The following is a 21,991-nucleotide window of genomic DNA, read 5'->3' as shown; positions in this document are numbered from 1 at the left end:
TTGTCTGATTGCTAAAGCTGTCGCTGCCACTGATTTCAGGCATGCAGGCAAAGCCTGAGCTACGGGATCTAATGTACTGGAAAAATAAGCACATGGCTTGCGTGATCCTGCTTGATCCTGAGTGAGTACTGACAAGGCAGTACCTTCGCGTTCTGTAACAAAGAGTGTAAAATGTTTGCTATAACATGGTGTTGCTAAAACAGGTGCTTGACATAAAGCTTCCTTTAGGCTTTCAAAAGCTTGTGTATGTTCCTGAGTCCAAGGGAGAACAGTCGATGTGGCTGCCTCCTGTGTGGTTAACTGAATGAGTGGTTTTGCTAGAAATGCGTACTGAGGGATCCACTGCCTACAATATGAAGTGAGGCCTATGAAAGCCCGCACCTCCTTTTGCGTCTGGGGTATTGACATGTTAGCAATTAACTGGATGCGATCTGGTGTAAGCTGCCTTCCCTCCTTGGACAGCGAGTGACCAAGATAAATAACTCGCTGGACACAGAATTGCAGCTTAGAAGGAGACACCTTGTGCCCCTTGTCGGCTAGAGAAAGTAAAACTGTCAGAGAAGCTTTTTCACATTCTGGCTCGCTTCTCGCTGTGATCAGCAGATCATCGACATATTGAAGCAGTGCAGTATTGACTGGCATGTGGATACTGTCAAGTTCTCGTTTCAGTGCTTGGCTGTAAATGCTGGGGCTTTCTGTAAATCCTTGGGGAGCGCGTGAGAATTTAAAGCTGCGCCCATTTAAACTGAATCCGAACAAGTATTGGCTTTCCGGATCTATTGGGACGCTGAAAAAGGCATTCTTGAGATCGATTACAGTAAAGAATGTTGCTTCGGAATCAATTGCTGTCAATAATGATGATATATCAGGGACCACAGGGAATTGTGGTACAATACACTTGTTTAGTTCACGCAAATCAATAACCAATCGGTACACTGGTGGGGCAGTAGGATCAGTTCGTTTAAGAATCGGAATTATCGGTGAATTACATACATTGGAGTCTGTTTCTACAACTACTCCCTGGGCAATCAGCTCATCAATGATTTTCAGCAAAGCCACTACAGCATCATGCGGTAACTTGTATTGTCGCATTCGTGGTAGTACCACTCCTGCTTTCAGTGTGACTCGATAGGGTGTAATGTTCATGCAGCCAACATCCGTAGGGCCTTGTGCCCATAGATGTACTGGTAAAGTCTGTAGTCGGGGATCCATGTCTCTAGACACATAGTGACCTTTAAAATCACGTAAAAACAACCTTACTCCTTCCGGAGAACAACATATTATGGCTCCTAGTGCTTTCAGAGTTTTAATTCCTAACAGATTTTCTGGGCATGACTTAGTAAGCAATAAATCTGTAGTTCGTGTCAAAGGTCCTATCGTAAGTGGTAGAGGCTGTGATACTTCATTAACAATAGGTTTTCCTGAAAAACCAAGGGAAACATTTTGAGAGCCTGAGAGGGGTGCCCCTGGAACTTCACTACGTTTTATAGTTGTTCGACTTGCCCCTGTATCGAGTAAGAATTTTCTATCTTGACCTAATAATTCACTATGTACATAAGGTCCTTCTTGATCTACAGGAATCTCGATAAGCGGTAAGTCAACTTCCCTCTCTAGGCTTGTTCATGCGTAACGCTGATACTCAGGATATTCATACTGTGCAGTCTGATACATTTGTCGTGTTGTGGTTTGTGTGGCAGTAGCAGGCAACGGTGGTGCAGCTGGCACAAACTGTATGGGTTGCTGTGAGGCTGGCATGGACTGTTGTTGAACTGGTATGGACTGTCCATGCTGCATAGCTCCTTGTTCATTCTGATCTTGTCTAACTAATCGTGGTCTCTCCTTTGCAATGCCTGTAGCTATATTACGTTTCAGGACTGGACAATCGTGTACATAATGGCCCAGTTGTTTACAGTAATTGCAGGTTCCCTTCACAGGAACTGCAGAATCACCAGAATGTGTCACACCCTTTTTGTGACCATCTGCTGGTACTGTCTGAGAAACTAGCATTTTCATTTTTGTATCCTTCATGCGTCTATGCTCGTGTTCTTGTTCATCCCTAATTCTATTGTGATGATACTGCAACATTTGTAGCATTTGCGACGGAGTGTTACTTTGCCAGGTACTCTCGAATTTCAATATTCTATTCTTTACTGGAGGCAATGCATTTTCCACTAATTTTGTCACAAATAAATGTGGATATGAGTCACTACTTGCTTTTATACCACTATTTATACCAAAACATTTTTCAAATCGAGCATAATAATCGCTTGTGTCTTCATCTTGCTTTTGTTTGCAGGCTGTGATTGCACCCCAATCTTCCTTTTTTGTAGTTAATAAACGTGGCAGTACCTGTACTAGTAAACCTGGTAACAGTTTAACTTTATCCCCGAGCCCTGAACCTGCAGTTCGGCCCCTTTCTTCCTCTGCTAATGCTGTCCAGTCTATCTTTTGGTCACCCACTTCCCACTCTTTTTCTTTCAGTTTTTCATAAATGCCAGCAGGCAAAAGCACCTTTAATATCGTCATAATATCAGGAAAGGTGTACTCTCCCATCAGTAACATGTCTTTAATTTCTCGGTGGAAACCCGCTGGGTCTTTGTCATGACTAGGTACTACTTTTTTCATTTCTAATAATTCCATTTTTGATATGGGTGTGTAAACAAATACACGGTGAAACTCATTGTCTTCGCCTTTTATTGGGTGCACTTCTCGTAGGGGATTTTGCCTATCCATATAGTACGGCGCTCTTTCTCTGCGGGGCAGCGAGAGAGAATCCGGACTTACAAAAAGGACATACTGCTTACGTGACACTAATATCTCTTTAATCAGCTTGTTACTAGAACCTCTCCATCTGTTTGTGAGTAGTTCCGTTAATATATCAGGTAAAGGACCAGGGTCAGCATGTTGGGTCTTATATAATATGAGGAGTTGCTGAATCATATATATTCCAGCTAAACGTTGTTCATCTGCACTGAGATTAAAAAACGTGTGTGCTACGGTTTCATCACCGTATTTTTCAGGACTGTCAATCCAGTGAACAGCTGATCTGGCTAATTCTTGCTCATCCATGGAATCGAGGAAGTGGTAACCCCTTCGTTCTCGTAGTATTTTATCTGCGGCTTGAAACGAATGTTCGGGAGACTTCAGATTTATTACAGGCGTCGGATACGTTCTGCTATTATTTGGGCATACTGAGTGTATGGAATCGGAAAAACATCTAGTATTTTCACAGGATCTTCCTCTGCCTACATAGGCTATGGTCTCTGACTGTCTTGCGGAATTCCCTGATTCGGACACTTCATCTTGCTCCAACTCATCTGTTCCCAATCTCTCTTCATGAATACGCTCTATTTCTTTACGGATTTTTCGGCACATAGCTATTATACAATTTTGCTTATCGTGTCTCCCTTCTGATATATTCTGACTCCATTTTGTAAGAATAAGCATTGCATTCGGGTCTACCCCCGAACGGTCTTGATTTCTGATCACACAGTTTATGAGGAAACGTAACAGTTCCCCCTGTATCTCTACTTTCTGGAATTCCATAGCTCTGTTAATACATCCTGGATCTCGTCCTGTTTGAACAAAATGATATATGTTATCTAGATGCGTAATCATCCCTGGTAACCTCACTAAATACTCTGCGGCTCGCCTGATACGTAATGATGCCAGGACCATTTCATCCTCTTTACCAACCACCGGGTCATATCTACAATTTACAAGGAGTTCTTTAAGCGTACGTTCACTTACGAATTTAGGTGTACGTGAATGTGCTGACTCTTGAAAGACAAGTTTATTTATTCTGGGTGGTGTAAAGGTACTGCTAGCACCTCCCGTGGCCCCATCTGGGGCGTCGGGTGTGAATGGGTTCGTTGAACGTGACACAGCAACTATGGGTGTCGATACCTCTGTAGAGTCGACTGCGGAGGCAGATGCGGAAACAGATGTGCTTGCCGAAGCTTGTGTCGGGACTTGCTGTTGCACGGGGACAGATACCTGATCCTGACGTTGAACCCCTACACCAGACGGTCTATGTGGTGCGGCGTTAGCATACTCGGGAGCTGCGTCGTCTAGATATGAGGAAAGAAAAACATCTTCTGCGGTTCTGGGATGCCCTTTTGGATGTACCTTAATTGGAAATAATGGGGGTGGCAAGTCTTTTGGCATCTCTGGAGCAGCCTTAGGTAGTCCTTCGACTAGAAGGGGATACATATCATTCATAAGAGCATTTCTTTGTCTATTTACTTGTTCTGATTTCACTCGGATACCTTCCTCAATTAATAGATTTTCTTGAGCTTTATTTGAACTTTCTTTACTCCTCTCTTCTTGTCTACGTGCTTTTTCTGTTCGTCTATGAGATTCTTTACGCCATAACTCAACAGCGTCTTTCTGTGACTGTCTGACCTTTCTTTTCCATAACTCTTCCTCCACTTTCATGATGCACTCTGCATCCCAGGTTCCCGCTACGGGCCATTTTTGACTTTCCGGCAATCCCTTGGTATAATCTACCCATAGATCAAGAAACAATATGGCATCTAAGCCATGCTTATGGTACATAAAATGCCCTGGAGTGTCCCTAGGAGGAATAGGAACTGCTTCTTCAAGCACCCCTTTTCTGGTAGTAATCTGTCTTAACTTCGAGAAAAGTGGCATATTGACAACTGATCTGATACTTACTCTTGAATTTACTTAATACGAAAAACACAATAATGAACAGTGAACAATGAACAATCATTCATACCACAATATGCAAGACATTTAAACACTTTAAATATTGAACATTAAATATTTTAACAATGACCGACAATGGTGACAGTCTGCCTAACTAATCACCACGCTGAATTCTTGACAATAACTGCATACTTCGGAATACTTGATATACTGCTAAACAGTACATATACACTGCTAAACAGTGCAGACCGGATTTGTGTACCCAAATCCGTCTTGACCGGCACAACCTATGTGCGCGTCAACACGCCTCCCCGGCGATGGTACTCACCGAGTAGCTCCTTGAAACGGAAGGCCTCAGAAAATGGACAGGACTCGATGACTGCGGACAGCGGACCCTCTGGACATCGGGATTACGAGAAACCTGGTGGGTCTCTGTATACCTCGGATCTTGCTCTCTCAGCTAGGCTCTGGTCGGGATACTTCGCACTTCTCACCGCCTCGTCTGGGTTGATCGCAGCCTCAGTCGCCCCCGCTTGACCGGAGGGAGCTTACAGGAAATCCTGCTGGTACGCGTTTATGGTCCGTCCAGCTGTGGCAGGAGACCGGGCCTGCAACGCACCGCCGGCGCGTGAGATGAGAAAGTGTCCCTGTTCGGGCGCCATTATGTGGTAAATAAAATCTTCTTTACCGGACGGAATTTCATACGGGATCTTAAAATAAAGTAAAATAGCTCAAAATAACAAGAGGCAGAATCCGTGGTATAAGAGGTTTTCTGAATGGGCTTTATTCCATCAAAAATGGCCGACTCGAGTCGCGGCCTTCAGGTTCCGTCACCACGAGGGTTCAGGAAGTGAAGTACAATACTTTATTGACAGACATGCATTTTTATAATAAGTACATTACAATGAAACGAATGTAGAGGGCGTAACATTTGATAAGAAAAGTAACATAACAGGTACGTAATCGAAACTAGGCGTAATAAGGAATAAAAGAAACATGATTGGTTAGGATTATCAGACATAGGTGGATCTATAAGATAATACTTGGCATAGATGCGCGCGCAGCAGCATGACGTGTGAGTGACGTGCAACTAGGGGGTGAAGGGGACTTGACATTTAGCTCTACATGTGGAGACGAGAAGTCTGGGGGGTCAAGTCAACCTAATCCCAAATCATATCTAACATCCTATGTTTAGAGAACTATGTTATCCACAAGGAAGGACTCTCGGACAGAATCTATTCTATACTGACTGTGTGCGTGCACAAACGCCTAAGTGTCTATATGAGATGCGAGGGGCAGAAAACTTTCCATGGCAGCAGGGCTATGAATCACTTGCAGGAGGACGGAAAGGCTGAGTCCTTTGCTTGTGAGCTAAAGGAAATGTTTACCTAAATCACTAGACAGGAATGCATCGGCTGGAGAGCAAAATAGATAATTCGAAGGTGAAATACAGCTTCTTGGCAGGCAGGCGAAAACTGGCCGAGGCAGGCACCGTTAGCTGCACAGGGAGTAGGACAAAGTTCATGGATACAGATGCGAGCTCAAGCTGAAGCTGTCAGAGACAGGGAGCAGGGAAAGGCTTTGAGGACAGAATCGGGCCTACTTGCCTGAACTGTAAAAATGGAGTAACTTAGCCATATAAAGTCGGTGGCCTTTCATACTTAGGAATCGAATATCCAGCCCATTGATGGCGGATCTGACAGAGAACATGTCGACGGTAGACACACATATGTTTGCGTCTTAGAAACTGGAACTGGAGGGAACATACATGTACTTGTAACATGCATATAGAACCGTTGGGGTCCAAGATAGGGGACATAACTGATCAGGAAAATCCACATTTCCACACTAGGATCACGCCTGCCGAACGCTCTCCTACGGAGTCGTCACCATCCCACATCATCGATGCCGACACCGGCAGAATGATGCTCCACAAGCGGAGGATAACTTCCGAGCCAGCTTTGGACTCCTAACGGATCCCTCTAAAGAAAAAGCTGCCAGTGGATTCGGAACCAGTTCTTTACGAACCTATCCATACCTCTTATCAAGATCCACAGTCCTTCTCTCCTACACACTCTGAAACCGACGTTTTGGAGGACTAAATGGGTGACCACGTCCCCTACCCCGGAGACATGGACCCTGACGGCCAACAGGACCCTGATCAGGCTTGGGATGACCCTGCAGACCCGGGTGCACATATGGATACACAGGACACGCAGCTATATGGTGCGAAAACATCTCCCACAGAGGACACTGCCGCATTCAACGCCCTTATTGAACATGCTGCGGCCAATCATGGTGTGCAACTCCACTCCGACACAATCGAGGACGATTTTCTAATGGATACTTTCGCATCCTCAGAACGGAATATCAAAACTCTACCCATGTTGAAAGGTGTCCTCAAACCAGCAAAGGACATTTTCAAAGAACCCACCAGGGCACGAGTAATAAACCCCAGGATCGACAAGAAATATAGGTCGGCGCCTGGGGACCCTACCTACATTAGAGGCCAGTTGCCTCTGGATTCCATCGTAGTCGCCAATGCTTGCAAACGGGCGCACTCACAGACAACTGGGGATGCTCCTCCCCCGGACAAAGAGTCCAAGGTGCTAGAGACCTCCGGCAAAAGGATTGCAGCCCAGGCAGCTAACATATGGCGTATTGCCAATACTCAGGCGCTCCTAGCTCGCTACGATCGCGCACACTATGACACATTCGAAACATTACTCCAACATCTCCCTGACCAATACAAAGAGGGAGCAGAGATCCTCATCAGGGAGGGACAACTCCTCACTAACGCATCCATTAAGTGTGCACTGGATGCCGCAGACACAGCTGCCAGAGCAATAAACACTAGCGTCATGTTACGACGACACGCCTGGTTGCGAATCTCCGGATTCAAACCGGAGGTTCAGAATAACATCCTCAATCAGCCGGTCAACCCCGACTACTTATTCGGACCAGAGGTTGACACCACCCTAGAAAAAATAAAAAAGGACACAGACACTGCAAAGTCCATGGGGGCTCTCCAAACGCAGACCTTTCGGAGTGGCTCCTTTCGTCGCCCCGGAAATAAAGGAGCAGGTAGAGGACAGGGGTCACAGCAAACCTACAACAAGGGCAACACCCAAAGTACCTACGATAAAAACACCCGGGGTGGATATCGTGGTTCAAGCACAAAGGGTAGAGGACGCGGATACAGCAATACCAGATCCTCTCCCAACAACAAACAGTGACGCCCTCTCCCTTCCTCCCGACCACATAACACCTGTCGGGGGAAGGCTACAAAGGTTCCTGTCCACGTGGAACTCCATCACCACGGACAGGTGGGTCAAAGATATTATCAAACACGGTTACTGCCTAGAATTAACCTCAACTCCACCCACAATACCGCCAAGACACCGTCCTATGTCCTCAGAGCACTTAGCGCTATTACAGCAGGAAGTGCTAAGTATGCTGCAAAAAGGCGCAATAGAGGTCGTACCCGTCCACGAGCACGGTACGGGGGTGTACTCCCTGTACTTTTTAATACCAAAGAAGGACGGGTCACTCAGACCCATACTAGACCTGAGACCCCTCAACCGCTACATTCTCTCAGAGCATTTCCACATGCTCACCCTCCAACAAGTCCTCCCATTGCTCAAACAGGGAGACTTCCTAGCCACGCTAGACCTCAAAGATGCGTATTTCCACATACCCATTCACCCATCACACAGAAAATATCTCAGGTTCACTATTCAGGGGCAGCACTACCAATTCAAGGTTCTTCCCTTCGGCGTGACAACAGCGCCCAGGGTCTTCACAAAGTGCCTAGCTACAGTGGCTGCACATTTATGGAGGCAACACATTCATGTCTACCCTTACCTGGACGACTGGCTTGTTCAGGCAAAGTCAGCCCAGCAATGCGCCAGCCACATGTCCCGCACCATTCACCTCCTTCACAGCCTTGGGTTCTCACTAAATTACCCAAAATCACATCTCCAACCCGCACACGTACAACAGTACCTGGGTGCGACCATAGACACTCTGGCAGCCACAGCTCAGCCAAATTTAGTGAGGATCAACAGCATGCAAATGCTGATTTCCAAGTTCAAACCCCAACACTCCCTTCCCGCGCGAGTGTTCATGCAGTTGATAGGCATGATGGCCTCCTGCATTTTCATAGTCCCACACGCGAGACTACATATGCGCCCGCTTCAGGAGTGCTTAGCACGTCAATGGACTCAGGCTCACGGGCAACTAAAAGACCTAGTGTTGGTGAGCGGTCGGGCATACAACTCTCTGCATTGGTGGAATCCACAAAACCTTTGCAAGGGCCGACCGTTCCAAGAGCCTGTTCCACAAATAATACTGACAGCGGACGCGTCTCTCCAGGGATGGGGAGCTCATGTACTCAATTACACAGTGCAGGGACTATGGACAACACAACAAAAGAAGATGCACATCAACCTTCTAGAACTGATGGCAATCTTCCTAGCCATGAAGGCATTCAAAGTACACTTGTGCAACAAAGTCGTGTTGATCCGGACGGACAACATGACTGCCATGTACTACATACAGAAGCAGGGAGGAACACACTCTCCACAGTTGTCTCATCTGGCTCAGAGCATGTGGAAGTGGGCCATTCAGAGGAACATGTTCCTCATGGCGGAACACCTCCCCGGCAAACACAACCAGATGGCGGATCTGCTCAGCAGACACAGCCACCAAATGCACAAGTGGGAGTTACACCCATCAGTACTCCAACCGTACTTCCAGTAGTGGGGTCACCCAGATATAGACCTATTCGCCACAAGCGAAAACGCAAAATGCCAAAGCTTTGCCGCCAGGTTCCCACATCCGCAGTCGCAGGGCAATGCGATATGGATGAACTGGTCCGGCAGATTTGCGTACGCTTTTCCCCCAACACCATTGATACCGCTGGTGGCTCGCAAACTCAGACAACACTCACTAACACTCGTCCTGGTTGCTCCAACGTGGGCACGCCAGCCATGGTACACCACCTTTCTCGAACTTTCCGTGGTGCCCCATCAAAGACTGCGGATCAAACCCGCGCATTTGACGCAGAACCATGGAGAGATTCAGCACCCAGATCCGCAACAGCTGAACCTGGCAATCTGGCTCCTGAAGTCCTAGAGTTTGGCTACCTAAACCTGCCACCTGACTGTATGGACATCATTAAGGAGGCCAGGAGACCCACTACCAGGGCTTGCTATGCAGCCAAATGGAAAAGGTTCGTCATTTATTGCAATAATACTGACATTAACCCGCTGGACGCATCCATCCAAAACATAATTTGTTACCTCCTACACCTGTACCGATGCAATCTGGCATACACCTCAATACGTGTCCATTTGACCGCAATATCAGCCTATCTCCAAAACAGGCAGCACCTCTCTTTATTCAAAGTGCCTGCCATCAAAGCCTTCTTGGAGGGACTTAAACGAGTAATTCCCCCAAGACACCCACCAGCACCGGTGTGGAACCTCAACCTGGTCCTCACCCGACTGATGGGTCCACCCTTCGAACCTCTCCACTCATGTGAGATTCAATTCCTCACCTGGAAAGTAGCTTTCCTAGTGGCAATCACTTCGTTAAGAAGAGTTAGTGAACTCCAGGCACTAACCATTCAAGAGCCATTCATACAGGTTCACGCCAACAGGGTCGTACTACGTACCAACCCCAAATTCATGCCCAAAGTAATATCGCAGTTCCACATGAATCAAACTATTGAACTGCCTGTTTTCTTTCAAAACTCACAAACTGTCGCAGAAAGAGCACTCCATACACTGGATGTAAAGACAGCCCTCATGTACTACATCGACAGGACTAAAGTCTTTAGGAAAACAAAACAACTTTTCGTTGCCTTTGCCCCACACCACAAAGGTAACGCCATCTCCAAAGCAGGTATAGCCAGATGGATCGTTAAATGTATTCAAATTTGCTATCAAAAGGCTAAACGCACATTAACGATTCCCCCACGAGCCCACTCAACACGTAAGTTAGGGGCCTCCATGGCTTTCCTTGGAAACATTCCTTTGCATGATATATGTAGAGCAGCCACCTGGTCCACTACACACACACTTACCAAACACTATTGTGTAGATGTGCAATCAAAACAGCAGGCAGCTGTAGGACAGGCTGTTCTCAAAACTCTTTTTCAGACCGCTGCAGCTGGCACTGGTAGCCGCCGCTAATAGAGGGTACTGCTATATATTCTATGCACAGATATGAATTCAGCAGCCCACATGCCTCGAACTGAATATGCTACTTACCAGTATGCATCTGTTCTTGGCATGTAGGGCTGCTGACATTCATATCGCCCTCCCTCCTCCCCGGCGCCTGTAGCAGCTGCAGCTCTCAGAATTACTGTAAGCATGGTCATCACTTTCTGTATCTACTCCATCACTGCCACAATGGCGAAAAACAATCTGAGGATGGAGAGGATGCCCATGCGCACTGTAGTCCAGGGGAGGAGTCACCTATCCCAGGATACTTCGAAGACTCTTCCAGGACAACAACGTGCAAACATCCGGACCCAACACTAGGCGGCGATCTATGCACAGATATGAATGTCAGCAGCCCTACATGCCAAGAACAGATGCATACTGGTAAGTAGCATATTCATTCTTTCTACATCCTCGTTTTTGTAAATGTATTAATTGTCTGGGGATGTGGAAGAAGTTAAAACAAAGGGTGTGCGTATGTAGATCACGTTACTAATCTTACGCACTAGTGAAGTCCATATGTAAGGTCGACATGTTTCAGCCCCATTATGCCCAGCCGGGTCTAAGGGGCCTTCTTCAGGACCAGTGAAAGTGGGCACTATACACGATAACCATTTATCACTTTGGAATCCTCAGACCGACACTACAGACACTATAGAAGTACGATCGCACAGTACTCCACTGTGTATATTAATTTAACACGAGCATGAGAGACCACACGCGCCATTGCGATCCTTGACGCGACTGTTCTGGAAACTGCCTTTGTTTTACGTAGTAATGAATATATTCATGTTGAATGCCTAAAAGCATGAGGTCAATAATTCTGACCCATCATTATAGTTAACTTGCAGCATCTTGCAGATGAAAACGGACAGTACTTTAGGAACTCACACATGTTCTGTTTTCTCTCTTTTTTCTCTCTTTTTTTTCCCATTTATAAACTACAGTCACTATTGACCTGGCAATTGAGTGGTTAAAATATAACCCACTCTACACTGCCGCACAAATAGCGACAGCCCACTTTCACTGGTCCTGAAGAAGGCCCCCTAGACCCGAATGGGGTTGAAACATGTAGACCTCACATATGGACTTCACTAGTGCGTAAGATTAGTAACGTGATCTACATATGCACACCCATTGTTTTAACTTCTTCCACATCCCCACACAATAAAAAAAATTACAAAAACACGGCAGTAGAAAGAATTTTAACCTCACTTCACACTGAGCACTTCACTTTCCTTTTTATTCTCTGGGCACTACTGTAGTACCAGTGGCTTTACCTCCAGGTGGAGGTCAGCATACCAAAAACAACCCTATGATGATGCTGTCACGTTACGATTAGGCGGAGAAGCAAGATTTATCGCCTTCCCACCTACGTATGTGTATGAGGGTTTTAATGAAAGGTACCAACCGTTTTTGACCCTGGTAACACAGGTACAAATGGTCCATTCTCCCTTTTTTTGATCTTTGTACTCTGGAAGCTGATTGGACTATCGCTTCTCCCTCTCTCTCCCCCCCTGTGATTAAATAGAAGAGGCACCCCACCACGAGCTCCAAGATACATTCCAGTATGCTGGTCACAGATGCTTGTCTTAAGGCAGATGGATGAAACAAGAGGCAGCTCACCATGAGCTCTGAGATGCATCACAGTTCCTGCGCTATCCACAGACGTATCGTAAACTTGCTGTTTGATGGCGATCATGTTTCTGGTCCCACATTGATGAGGCACTGAGCCAGCAAAGGCAATAGAACATAGAGTTTTTCGTGTGCAGGATCGACACAGTGTAAACTGTATTTCAGGCACCAGCATCATCATCATTGGACGCCATAGGATCAGCAGTAGAGGACATCTTGGCAGCAGTCCTAACATGGGCAACTCCAGCCCTGTCAAGGCTGAGTTCAGGGTAGGAGCCAAAGCCCCGGTAACTCAGCCCTCGCCGTCCACTGAGAGCACATTTTCTTCCTCCAGTGGGAGGACGTCTGCGTACTTTTCTACCCATCGTGAAGGAGGCACCTGTGTGCCAAGGGTTCTGTAGGTGGTTTACCAGTGACACTTTATGGAACTTCCAGAAAGCCACAAAATCATAGACCAAAGCAAACTGTAATCAGACAGGATCACATCTTTCTGTTGCAATCACTGCTGACTGAGAGTTTCTGCTGCGTAACCAGGGCCAACATACATGTTTATTCAGTTTATTCCCTTATCCAAACAAGCATTGGCATAGCCAATAGGTCTCGCTTTTTTGACCGTATAAGTATTTAGTTATGCAGCAGAATATCCTTGGTGCAACAACACCAACTGTTGCATGGCTAAACACTTATAAGGTCCCAAATGCTAGACCTATTGGCTATGCCAATGCTTGTTTTTTTAAACGGTCGTGACATACAAACACCAGCCGTGTCGATACAACACTGGCCAGGAAGCAACACTATGCTGTATTAACTTCTATGTTGTCTATATTAAGTAGCTTCCATTTACAGTGTGGGAACACCACCACCTTGTGGACAGGTGTAGTAACAAAGAGCAACAAGGAAGCTATCGACTTCAGGAATGTGAAAGAAAGCTCTCGTATCTTGAAAGCTGATGACCCATGACGAGAGAGGAAAGCCATATAGCGCCTCTGCTCGTAAGTGCGTGCCTGGGCACATGCACGCAAGCTTTAGGCCACAGTGTAGCACTTTGAAAAGCCCCTTACTAAAAGTCGAGCAACAGGGCATGCGCTGCTCTAGGCTCGACCTAAAAAAGGATTGCGCCCTCCGATCAATGTTGGATGTTCATAGTTTGATTCGATGCATGCAAGTATAGAGGTTCAAGCGGTCCACCCTTCAAGGCATCAGCCCGCAAACCGAACTGGTTAACTTATCTTTCTTCATGCTCTACCTTGATGGGGAGTTTAGCTGCCGGAAAGACAACAAACACGGCTGGTACCTCTGGTTCGTGTCACTGGTTAACTTCACCAACTATTTGGAGTAGAATGAGCACCAAGATTGTTCACAGGTTTCTTGGTGGAGACATATCTGTGGTGACGGCTGCTACCCTGAGTGATTGCCAGTGGTTAGACTTATTGCAAGTGTTCCATTCGATATAAATATCATGTCCTAAAATAAATTTACAAAAATATTGTCCCATTTGGTGCAGATTGTCAATATTCCCTCCAATGAGCGATGGTTTAGTGCAGGATATTCAGGACACATTCTTTTTATCAGAGGAGATTTAGCTCACAATATTCTGGTGCCGCTCCCTCCATCATGAGTCACATGTACTCCGCCTATGAGGCGGTCCAGGAGACATACATGCCAACGCTTTTCCAATCCCAGCCGCTAGGTGTCGCGGTGACGCACAGCCTGTGAAGCTGGAATCGCCTTTAGCTGTGACACGATTGTAACTTTTTCTGTATTGGTGGATCGATGTACGGGTGGGAGGTCGTTCGAGTCTGACTGCTGCCCTTGACCTCACGCCGCTTCGTCTTTTGTTTGTTCGCTCTAGGGGAGTCTGGACCCTCAATGGAAGATACTATCGGACTCTTCATCACTGCCTTCATCCTTTGTGGGCTTCTGACTTTCATCAGCACGAAGAGTAAGAATTCACAAGCCTGTACCTCTCTCCATGTGCACCCCCCAGACCCGTTCTTCACGTATGATTCTAAGCCCCTTCGACATGCAGCCCTCCAGCCCCTCCTCATTCCCACCAGAGCCCTCCATGTGCCCCCACTGCCCCTCGCCCACCCCCAAGTGTGACTTCTCTTCTTTTATGACTCCTTGCCATGTATTCCTTCTACCTCCCGCTTACATCGAACCTCCAGACCTTTCCTGCCTCCCCTCAGCACGACCCTCCTCCACCAGGGCCATATTCCCCTCCGGCCCCCCTTACCCCATCTACCCTCTTAGCCCTTCTGCCCTGTACTCCTATCTGCCCTCATAATTTATCTGCCCTGTACTCCTATCTGCCCTCATAATTTATCTGCCCTGTACTCCTATCTGCCCTCATAACCTATCTGCCCTGTACTCCTATCTGCCTTCGTAACCTATCTGCCCTGTACTCCTATCTGCCCTCATAGCCCATCTGCCCTGTATTCCTGGCTGCCTTCATAATCCCTTCTGCCCTTCCACTACTATCTGCTTTGTGACCCATCTGCCCTATACTCCTATCTGCCCTCATAACCTATCTGCCCTGTACTCCTATCTGCCATCATAACCTATCTGCCCTGTACTCCTATCTGCCCTCATAACCTTTCTGCCCTGTACTCCTATCTGCCCTCATGACCTATCTGCCCTATACTGCTATCTGCCCTCATAACCTATCTGCCCTGTACTCCTATCTGCCCTCATAACCTATCTGCCCTGTACTCCTATCTGCCCTCATAACCTATCTGCCCTGTACTCCTATCTGCCCTCATAACCTATATGCCCTATACTCCTATCTGCCCTCATAACCTATCTGCCATTTACTCCTATCTACCCTCATAACCTATCTGCCCTGTACTCCTATCTGCCCTCATAACCTATCTGCCCTGAACTCCTATCTGCCCTCATAACCTATCTGCCCTGTACTCCTATCTGCCCTCATACCCTATCAGCCCTATACTCCTATCTGCCCTCAGAGCCCATCAGCTCCTACACTCCGACTGCTCTGGTTCCCTTGGTAACCTCTATGCCCCCTGCTGCCCCCCACCCTGTCCTCGCACCCCAGCCCTGCCCTCATATCCCGGGTATTCTTTGTACCCCTGGCTCCCCTTATCCACATGAACCCCCTCCAACCCCAGCTCACCTCACGTGCCTCTCTCTCTCCCTCTCATGCAGTCTCTCCTTAGCTCCCCTTATCCACCTGAACCCCCTCCAACCCAGCTCTGCTCACATGCATGTCTCTCTCTCTCTTGTAGTCTCTCCTTGCCTCCCTTATCCACCTGAACCCCCTCCAGCCCCAGCTCACCTCACGTGCCTCTCTCTCTCCCTCTCATGCAGTCTCTCCTTAGCTCCCCATATCCACCTGAACCCCCTCCAACCCAGCTCCGCTCACATGCATGTCTCTCTCTCTCTTGTAGTCTCTCCTTGCCTCCCTTATCCACCTGAACCCCCTCCAGCCCCAGCTCACCTCACGTGCCTCTCTCTCTCCCTCTCATGCAGTCTCTCCTTAGCTCCCCATATCCACCTGAACCCCCTCCAACCCAGCTCCGCTCACATGCATGTCTCTCTCTCTCTTGTAGTCTCTCCTTGCCTCCTTTATCCACCTGAACCCCCTCCAGCCCCAGCTCACCTCACATGCCTCTCTCTCACTCTCATGCAGTCTCTCCTTAGCTCCCCTCATCCACCTGAGCCCCTCCAACCCAGCTTCCCTCAGATGCCTCTCTCTCTCTTGCAGTCTCTCCTTGGCTCCCCTTATCCACCTGAACCCCCTCCAGCCCCAGCTCACCTCACGTGCCTCTCTCTCTCTCCTTCTCTTGTAGTCTCTCCTTAGCCCCCCTCATCCACCTGAGCCCCTCCAACCCAGCTCCCCTCACATGCCTCTCTCTCTCTTTCTCTCTCTCTCTCTGGCAGTCCCTCCTTGGCTCCCCTTATCCACCTGAACCCCCTTCAACCCAAGCTCACCTCACATGCCTCTCTCTCTCTCTTGCAGTCTCTCCTTAGCTCCCCTCATCCACCTGAACCCCCTCCAACCCCAACTCCCCTCACATGCCTCTCTCTCTCCTTCTCTTGGTAGTCTCTCCTTAGCTCCCCTCATCCACCTGTGCCCCTCCAACCCAGCTCCCCTCATATGCCTCTCTCTCTTGTAGTCCCTCCTTGGCTCCCCTTATCCACCCGAACCCCCTTCAACCCCAGCTCAACTCAGGTGCCTCTCTCTCTCCTTCTCTTGCAGTCTCTCCTCAGCGCCCCTCATCCATCTGAACCCCCTCCAACCCCAACCCACCTCATGTGCCTCTCTCTCTCTTGCAGTCTCTCCTTGGCTCCCCTTATCCACCTGAACCCCCTTCAGCCCCAGCTCCCCTCACTTGCCTCTCTCTCCCTCTCTTGCAGCCTCTTCTTAGCTCCCCTCATCTACCTGAGCCTCTCCAGCCCCAGCTCCCCTCACATGCCTCTCTCTCTCTTGCAGTCTCTCCTTAGCTCCCCTCATCCACCTGAGTCCCCCCAGCCCACCTCACATGCCTCGCTCTCTCCTTCTCTTGCAGTCTCTCCTTAGCTCCCCTCATCCACCTGAGCCCCCTCCAACCCAGCCCACCTCACATGCCTCTTTCTCTCCCTCTCTTGCAGTCTCTCCTTAGCTCTCCTCATCCAACTGAGCCCCCTCCAACCCAGCCCACCTCACATGCCTCTCTCTCCTTCCCTTGCAGTCTCTCCTTAGCTCCCCTCATCCACCTGAGCCCCTCCAGCCCAAGCTCCCCTCACATGCCTCTCTCTCCTTCTCTTGCAGTCTCTCCTTGGCTCCCCTCATCCACCGAACCCCCTCCAGCCCAAGCTCCCCTCACATGCCTCTCTCTCCTTCTCTTACAGTCTCTCCTTGGCTGTCCCCATCCGCAGGAGACGCACAATCAGTGGAGCAGAAGGTAGGTGCTACTTCACTTTCTAGGAGCATCTCTGGCTTCTTCAGACCCTTTCCTTCCTGCTGTAAATGTATACTCGTAGCATGTGTTGGCTGTAGATACATATGCTTAGCATACTCCTGCCATCTAGAGTTGGGCTTTGACGTTGCAAGTTGTTTTTGTTCGAAAAGTCTTTCGAGTGACTTGTCCTATTGTCTGTATTGCACATGATCATCAGCTCCTTTGTTAGAATGTTTTTCTCCGCCTTCGGACGTCTTCTTCGGAGCTCTGGGATTGAAGCTTTGATACAGTTACACCGACCCTTCGGTGACTAATTTACATCACCCATCAAGGGAGACGTGCAAGAAACCCAGCAGTTTACTGTTTTCTTTGGCTTTCTGCTTGTCTGGCCTCTGGCCCGGCTTAGCTTATAGGATTCTCCATCGACTTCCTTCACTCAACGCATGCGGAGTAATGGAAAAGATGCCTTTCAGCGACGGGAAGTACTCCTGGCAAGATCATCACCCAGACCGCAACTTCTGCCTGTCCCCGGAACATGACGAGACATTGTGTGAAGCCTGCCTGGCCTTTCGGTCAAAAAAGACTCTTCAACACTGACGTGAGAGGTGACGGGCCCACACCACGAGTCCGGCACATTGAGCGGAAGAAGCCCCTGATATTTTTGGGGACCAACAAGTGCAACTGGCAGAAGGTGACACCGACGAAAAATGTGGAGTCCTAAGGTGCTCCTATGGATGTCCTACAAATAGACTAGTGGTATTGTTTATAGGGAAAAGGCGCCCCAGGGTATATCCACTGTATGTGTACCTATGTTTCCTTTATCTGCACAGTGCTAAAAGGTAGAGAGAATCACCTGCCTCCCCAAATTCTGCGGCCTAAGCTGCAACTCCAATATTTACAAAATCCCTAGCACACTTAAAAGTTTTAGAGGTACAATCAAATGACAGTAGTTACTCCGTTTGTCAACACAAATATATACACATATATACACTGGTCACAGAGATTCTTCAATCTTTTATTCTTTATGTCGAACCTTCCTAAGTGTGAGTTCTTTTGACAGATCGAGAGCCAACACGTGTTTCGTCGCTTCTGTTACATATACAAGCGACTTTTTCAAGGCTCAATCGTCTTCAAATAGTATATGTCAGTATGTGGTGATACTTCCGACCCACACAGTTCTCCATCATGGATAAATAGTTACGATGGGGTCCAATTAGTATCTGTCGCCCTCTAGTATACGGTTTAATGAAACTCTTCTTTATTTTCTCGGTCATTCATGCAGCCCCCTCACGCCGGCTTCCTCGAGTACGATGGATGTCCCCATTCTTCTCACCAGCAGCGGAGATGGGTCCAACTCTGACCAGGACATAAAAGAGGCCTAACATGTCGCTTTACAAGGTCACATGAGCACTGTGGCGAAAGCCTAGCAAACATAAACAAGAGTAAGCACAGGCTCATGGAGCCCCACTGCCCTCGGTCCATGGAGGTGTCCGGCACAGGGCAAAGGAGCAGACAGTTGTCTCTCCGTCCAAACAAGTAAACCAAGAAGACTAAGGCATCCACCCTTTCCAAGTCGAAGCCAGTCTTGGAACTGGCATCCAAAAAACATACATCGATGCTGAAGAAGTCTTCAGAGCCGAACACTGGGCCAGAGAAACCCAGGGCCAGAGAAACCCAGGGCCAGAGAAACCCAGGGCATCTTCAAATTTGAGGATGCTGTCTGCGCCGAAAATATCCTTGGCTCCAAAAACACCATCAGACACCATGTTAGCATCGGTACCAAAGCACCCGTTGGCATCCAAAACGTCCTCCACATCCAAGACTTTATCGGCACCCAAGGCAATCTTGCCTCCAAAATGACTGCAAGCCCACACAGACCCTAAGGAACGGCCTATTTTAGCTATGGGACAAGAACAGCATGATGCCAAGCAAAGAACGATGGCCATAAACCCAGATGCAAGCAAGGTGGAAACCAAACCATCTCTACCACCTACAGATACACCAGACTTATGGGGTCCACCCTATGAACCTCTACATTCATGTGATCGACAGTTCCTCACATGGAAGGTGTCCTTCTTAGTAGCTATTATATCCTTTGGACAAATCAGTGGTCTTCAAGTGCTCACTTTAGAGGAACCTTTTTCAAGTCCTTCTTGACAAAATGGTACTAAGAACAAACCCCACATTTCTCCCGAATGTGGTTTCTTCTTTTCATATAAATCAGACCACAGAGCTCCCAGTTTTCTTTCCAAAACCAGACTCGGTAACAGAAAGAGCTCCACATACACTCGATGTTCAAAGAACTGTAATGTATTACATCGAGTGGACAAAGGCAATTCGTAAAACTCAGCAGCTTTTTGTAGCCTTCTTAAATCCTCAAAGAGGATCCCCAGACTCAAAAGCTGGATAGTAAAATACATAAAAACGTGCTACCACAAAGCCAAACAAGCGCCACCTGCAGCTCCAAGAGGTCATTCCACCCGTAAGAAGGAAGCCTCTATGGCTTTCCTAGGCAACATTCCACTAGTGGATATCTGTAAAGCAGCCACATGGAAGAACCCACCACATACATTCACCAAGCATTGCTGTATTGATGTCTTAGCTAATCAACGAGCTAAAGTGGGTCAAGCTGTATTACGAACACTTTTTTAAATGTCTACAGCAGGCATTAGCTAGCCACCGCATGTGGAGAGCACTGCTTTGTATTTGATGCTAAGCGTATATATCTACGGCCAACACATGCTACGAGGGGAATATGTTACTTACCCTGTGAGCATCTATTTGTAGTGTGTAGTGCCGTAGATTCGTATGCACCCGCCCCTTCACCGGAAGCTAATAACTGATAAACGCACTCTTTTACTCAACTTTTATCTGTCTTCAATATAACTTCCATGGTTCGAGGCATGTGGGCTGCTGAATTCATATCTGTGCATAGATCGCCGCCTAGTGTTGGGTCCGGATGTTTGCACGTTGTTGTCCTGGAAGAGTCTTCGAAGTATCCTGGGATAGGTGACTCCTCCCCTGGACTACAGTGCGCATGGGCATCCTCTCCATCCTCAGATTGTTTTTTTCCGCCATTGGGTTCGGATGTGCTTATCTTGACTCTAGTTAGGAAAAACTTTTTACAGGCCAAAAGGCCTTTAGTTCGCGTCGGTACTGTTCCCGATCGGTATCGATAGTTATTTGTTAGTTTACTAACTTCCAGAAACCAACTTTTTCGCATCATACCCGACCATCGACCCGACATCGACGATGGAATCGAGGACGCCCTTCAAGCGGTGCCCTGTATGCAATGCGAAATATCCCCATGTCGACGTCCACCCGGTGTGCAACAAATGCCTTTCACCGGATCACGACGAGTCCACATGTATGGCCTGTGCCCGATTCCGATCCAAGAAGACTCTCCGGAATCGTCGAGCAGCGAGGCTCGAAGCGCAGCAAGCGGCACCGGCCCCGACTGACATCTTCAACGCCGAGGACGAAGATGTGCAAGACGTGGAGAACCTACCCTCCAGCCCCGCTTCCGAACACGACTCCGGATCGGAAGACGTCGAAGAACAACTCTTTCACAGAGACGAAGCCGACACCGAGGTAGGAGACTACAATGAAGCCTTAGGGGCCGAAGAGAGTAGCTCCGGTGACGAGCAAGGCCTACCCGAACAGACTGTGGATATCCCAGTGCGTCAGTCTGTGGCTCCGGTCGAGGGATCGCCTTCGGGCCTTACCCAAGACCTATCCCGCATCCATTCGGCCCCGCCCTTTGGCCCGGCCTCGGACATTCAGCGGCAGCCTTTACTACCCAAAATGGCTGGTTTCCCTTCATCGAAACCGAAAGCTGTATCGGTTCAGCAGAAACCGAAACTGAAAGTCACACTGGTCGGATCGAAGCCCACCACACCTTCGACGCCAGCCAAACCCGTCGGCACCGACCGCACCAAACGGGACTTCGGTGCCGAGCTTGCAGCAGCCGACGTCGGCGCCGACGCACGGAAAAAGACCATCGGTACCGCCAAGCCGCCTCGGCTCCCGGCACCGAAACAATCGGCTCCAAACACAAAGGTCAAAATGGCTGCTGGATCTCACACCACTTCGAAAACAGCACCCAAGGCACAATCATCGACGCCGTCGACAGCTACTACCTCTCCTCGACTCGATGACCCCGTGGCACCGAAGAAGTCCACGCCTGCCTCAACGGAACCGGTCGGCGCCAAAGAACCGTCGGCGTTCCAGGTGCGGCAAGTTTCAGCATCCTTGCAACGCATCAAAGATAAGGCGGCCCTCCAAGACACATCAAGCACCGAGCCGAAAAAGGCTCAAAAAGCTTCTCCGGCACCGGCCAACATCACTTTTGGCCTGCCACCATCCACGGCGCCAAAACTGTTCGAAATCAGAACACGTGTCACCCACACCAGGATCACACCTGCAGAACACTCTCCTACGGAGACGTCGCCATCACACATCATCGATGCCGCAACAGGCAGAATGATGATTCACAAGAGGAAGATAACTTCCGAGCCAGCTTTGGACTCCTACCGGATCCCACTAAAGAAAAAGCTG

General features: G+C 48.3%; 1 protein-coding gene across 1 annotated transcript in view; it reads left to right on the top strand.

Moving 5' to 3' along the window:
- TAPBP (TAP binding protein) overlaps positions 1 to 21,991 on the top strand; it is a 139,512-nt gene that overhangs the window by 81,661 nt on the left and 35,860 nt on the right. Inside the window, exons 6-7 of the mRNA XM_085622136.1 lie at positions 14,386 to 14,475; positions 17,385 to 17,437. Coding sequence (XP_085478262.1) covers positions 14,386 to 14,475; positions 17,385 to 17,437 — 143 coding nt within the window. The remainder of the gene's footprint in view (positions 1 to 14,385; positions 14,476 to 17,384; positions 17,438 to 21,991) is intronic.

The sequence above is a fragment of the Triturus cristatus genome, chromosome 1_1 (assembly GCF_964204655.1).
Source record: "Triturus cristatus chromosome 1_1, aTriCri1.1, whole genome shotgun sequence".
Classification (NCBI taxonomy): domain Eukaryota; kingdom Metazoa; phylum Chordata; class Amphibia; order Caudata; family Salamandridae; genus Triturus; species Triturus cristatus.
This window is presented reverse-complemented; position numbering and strand designations above follow the sequence as displayed.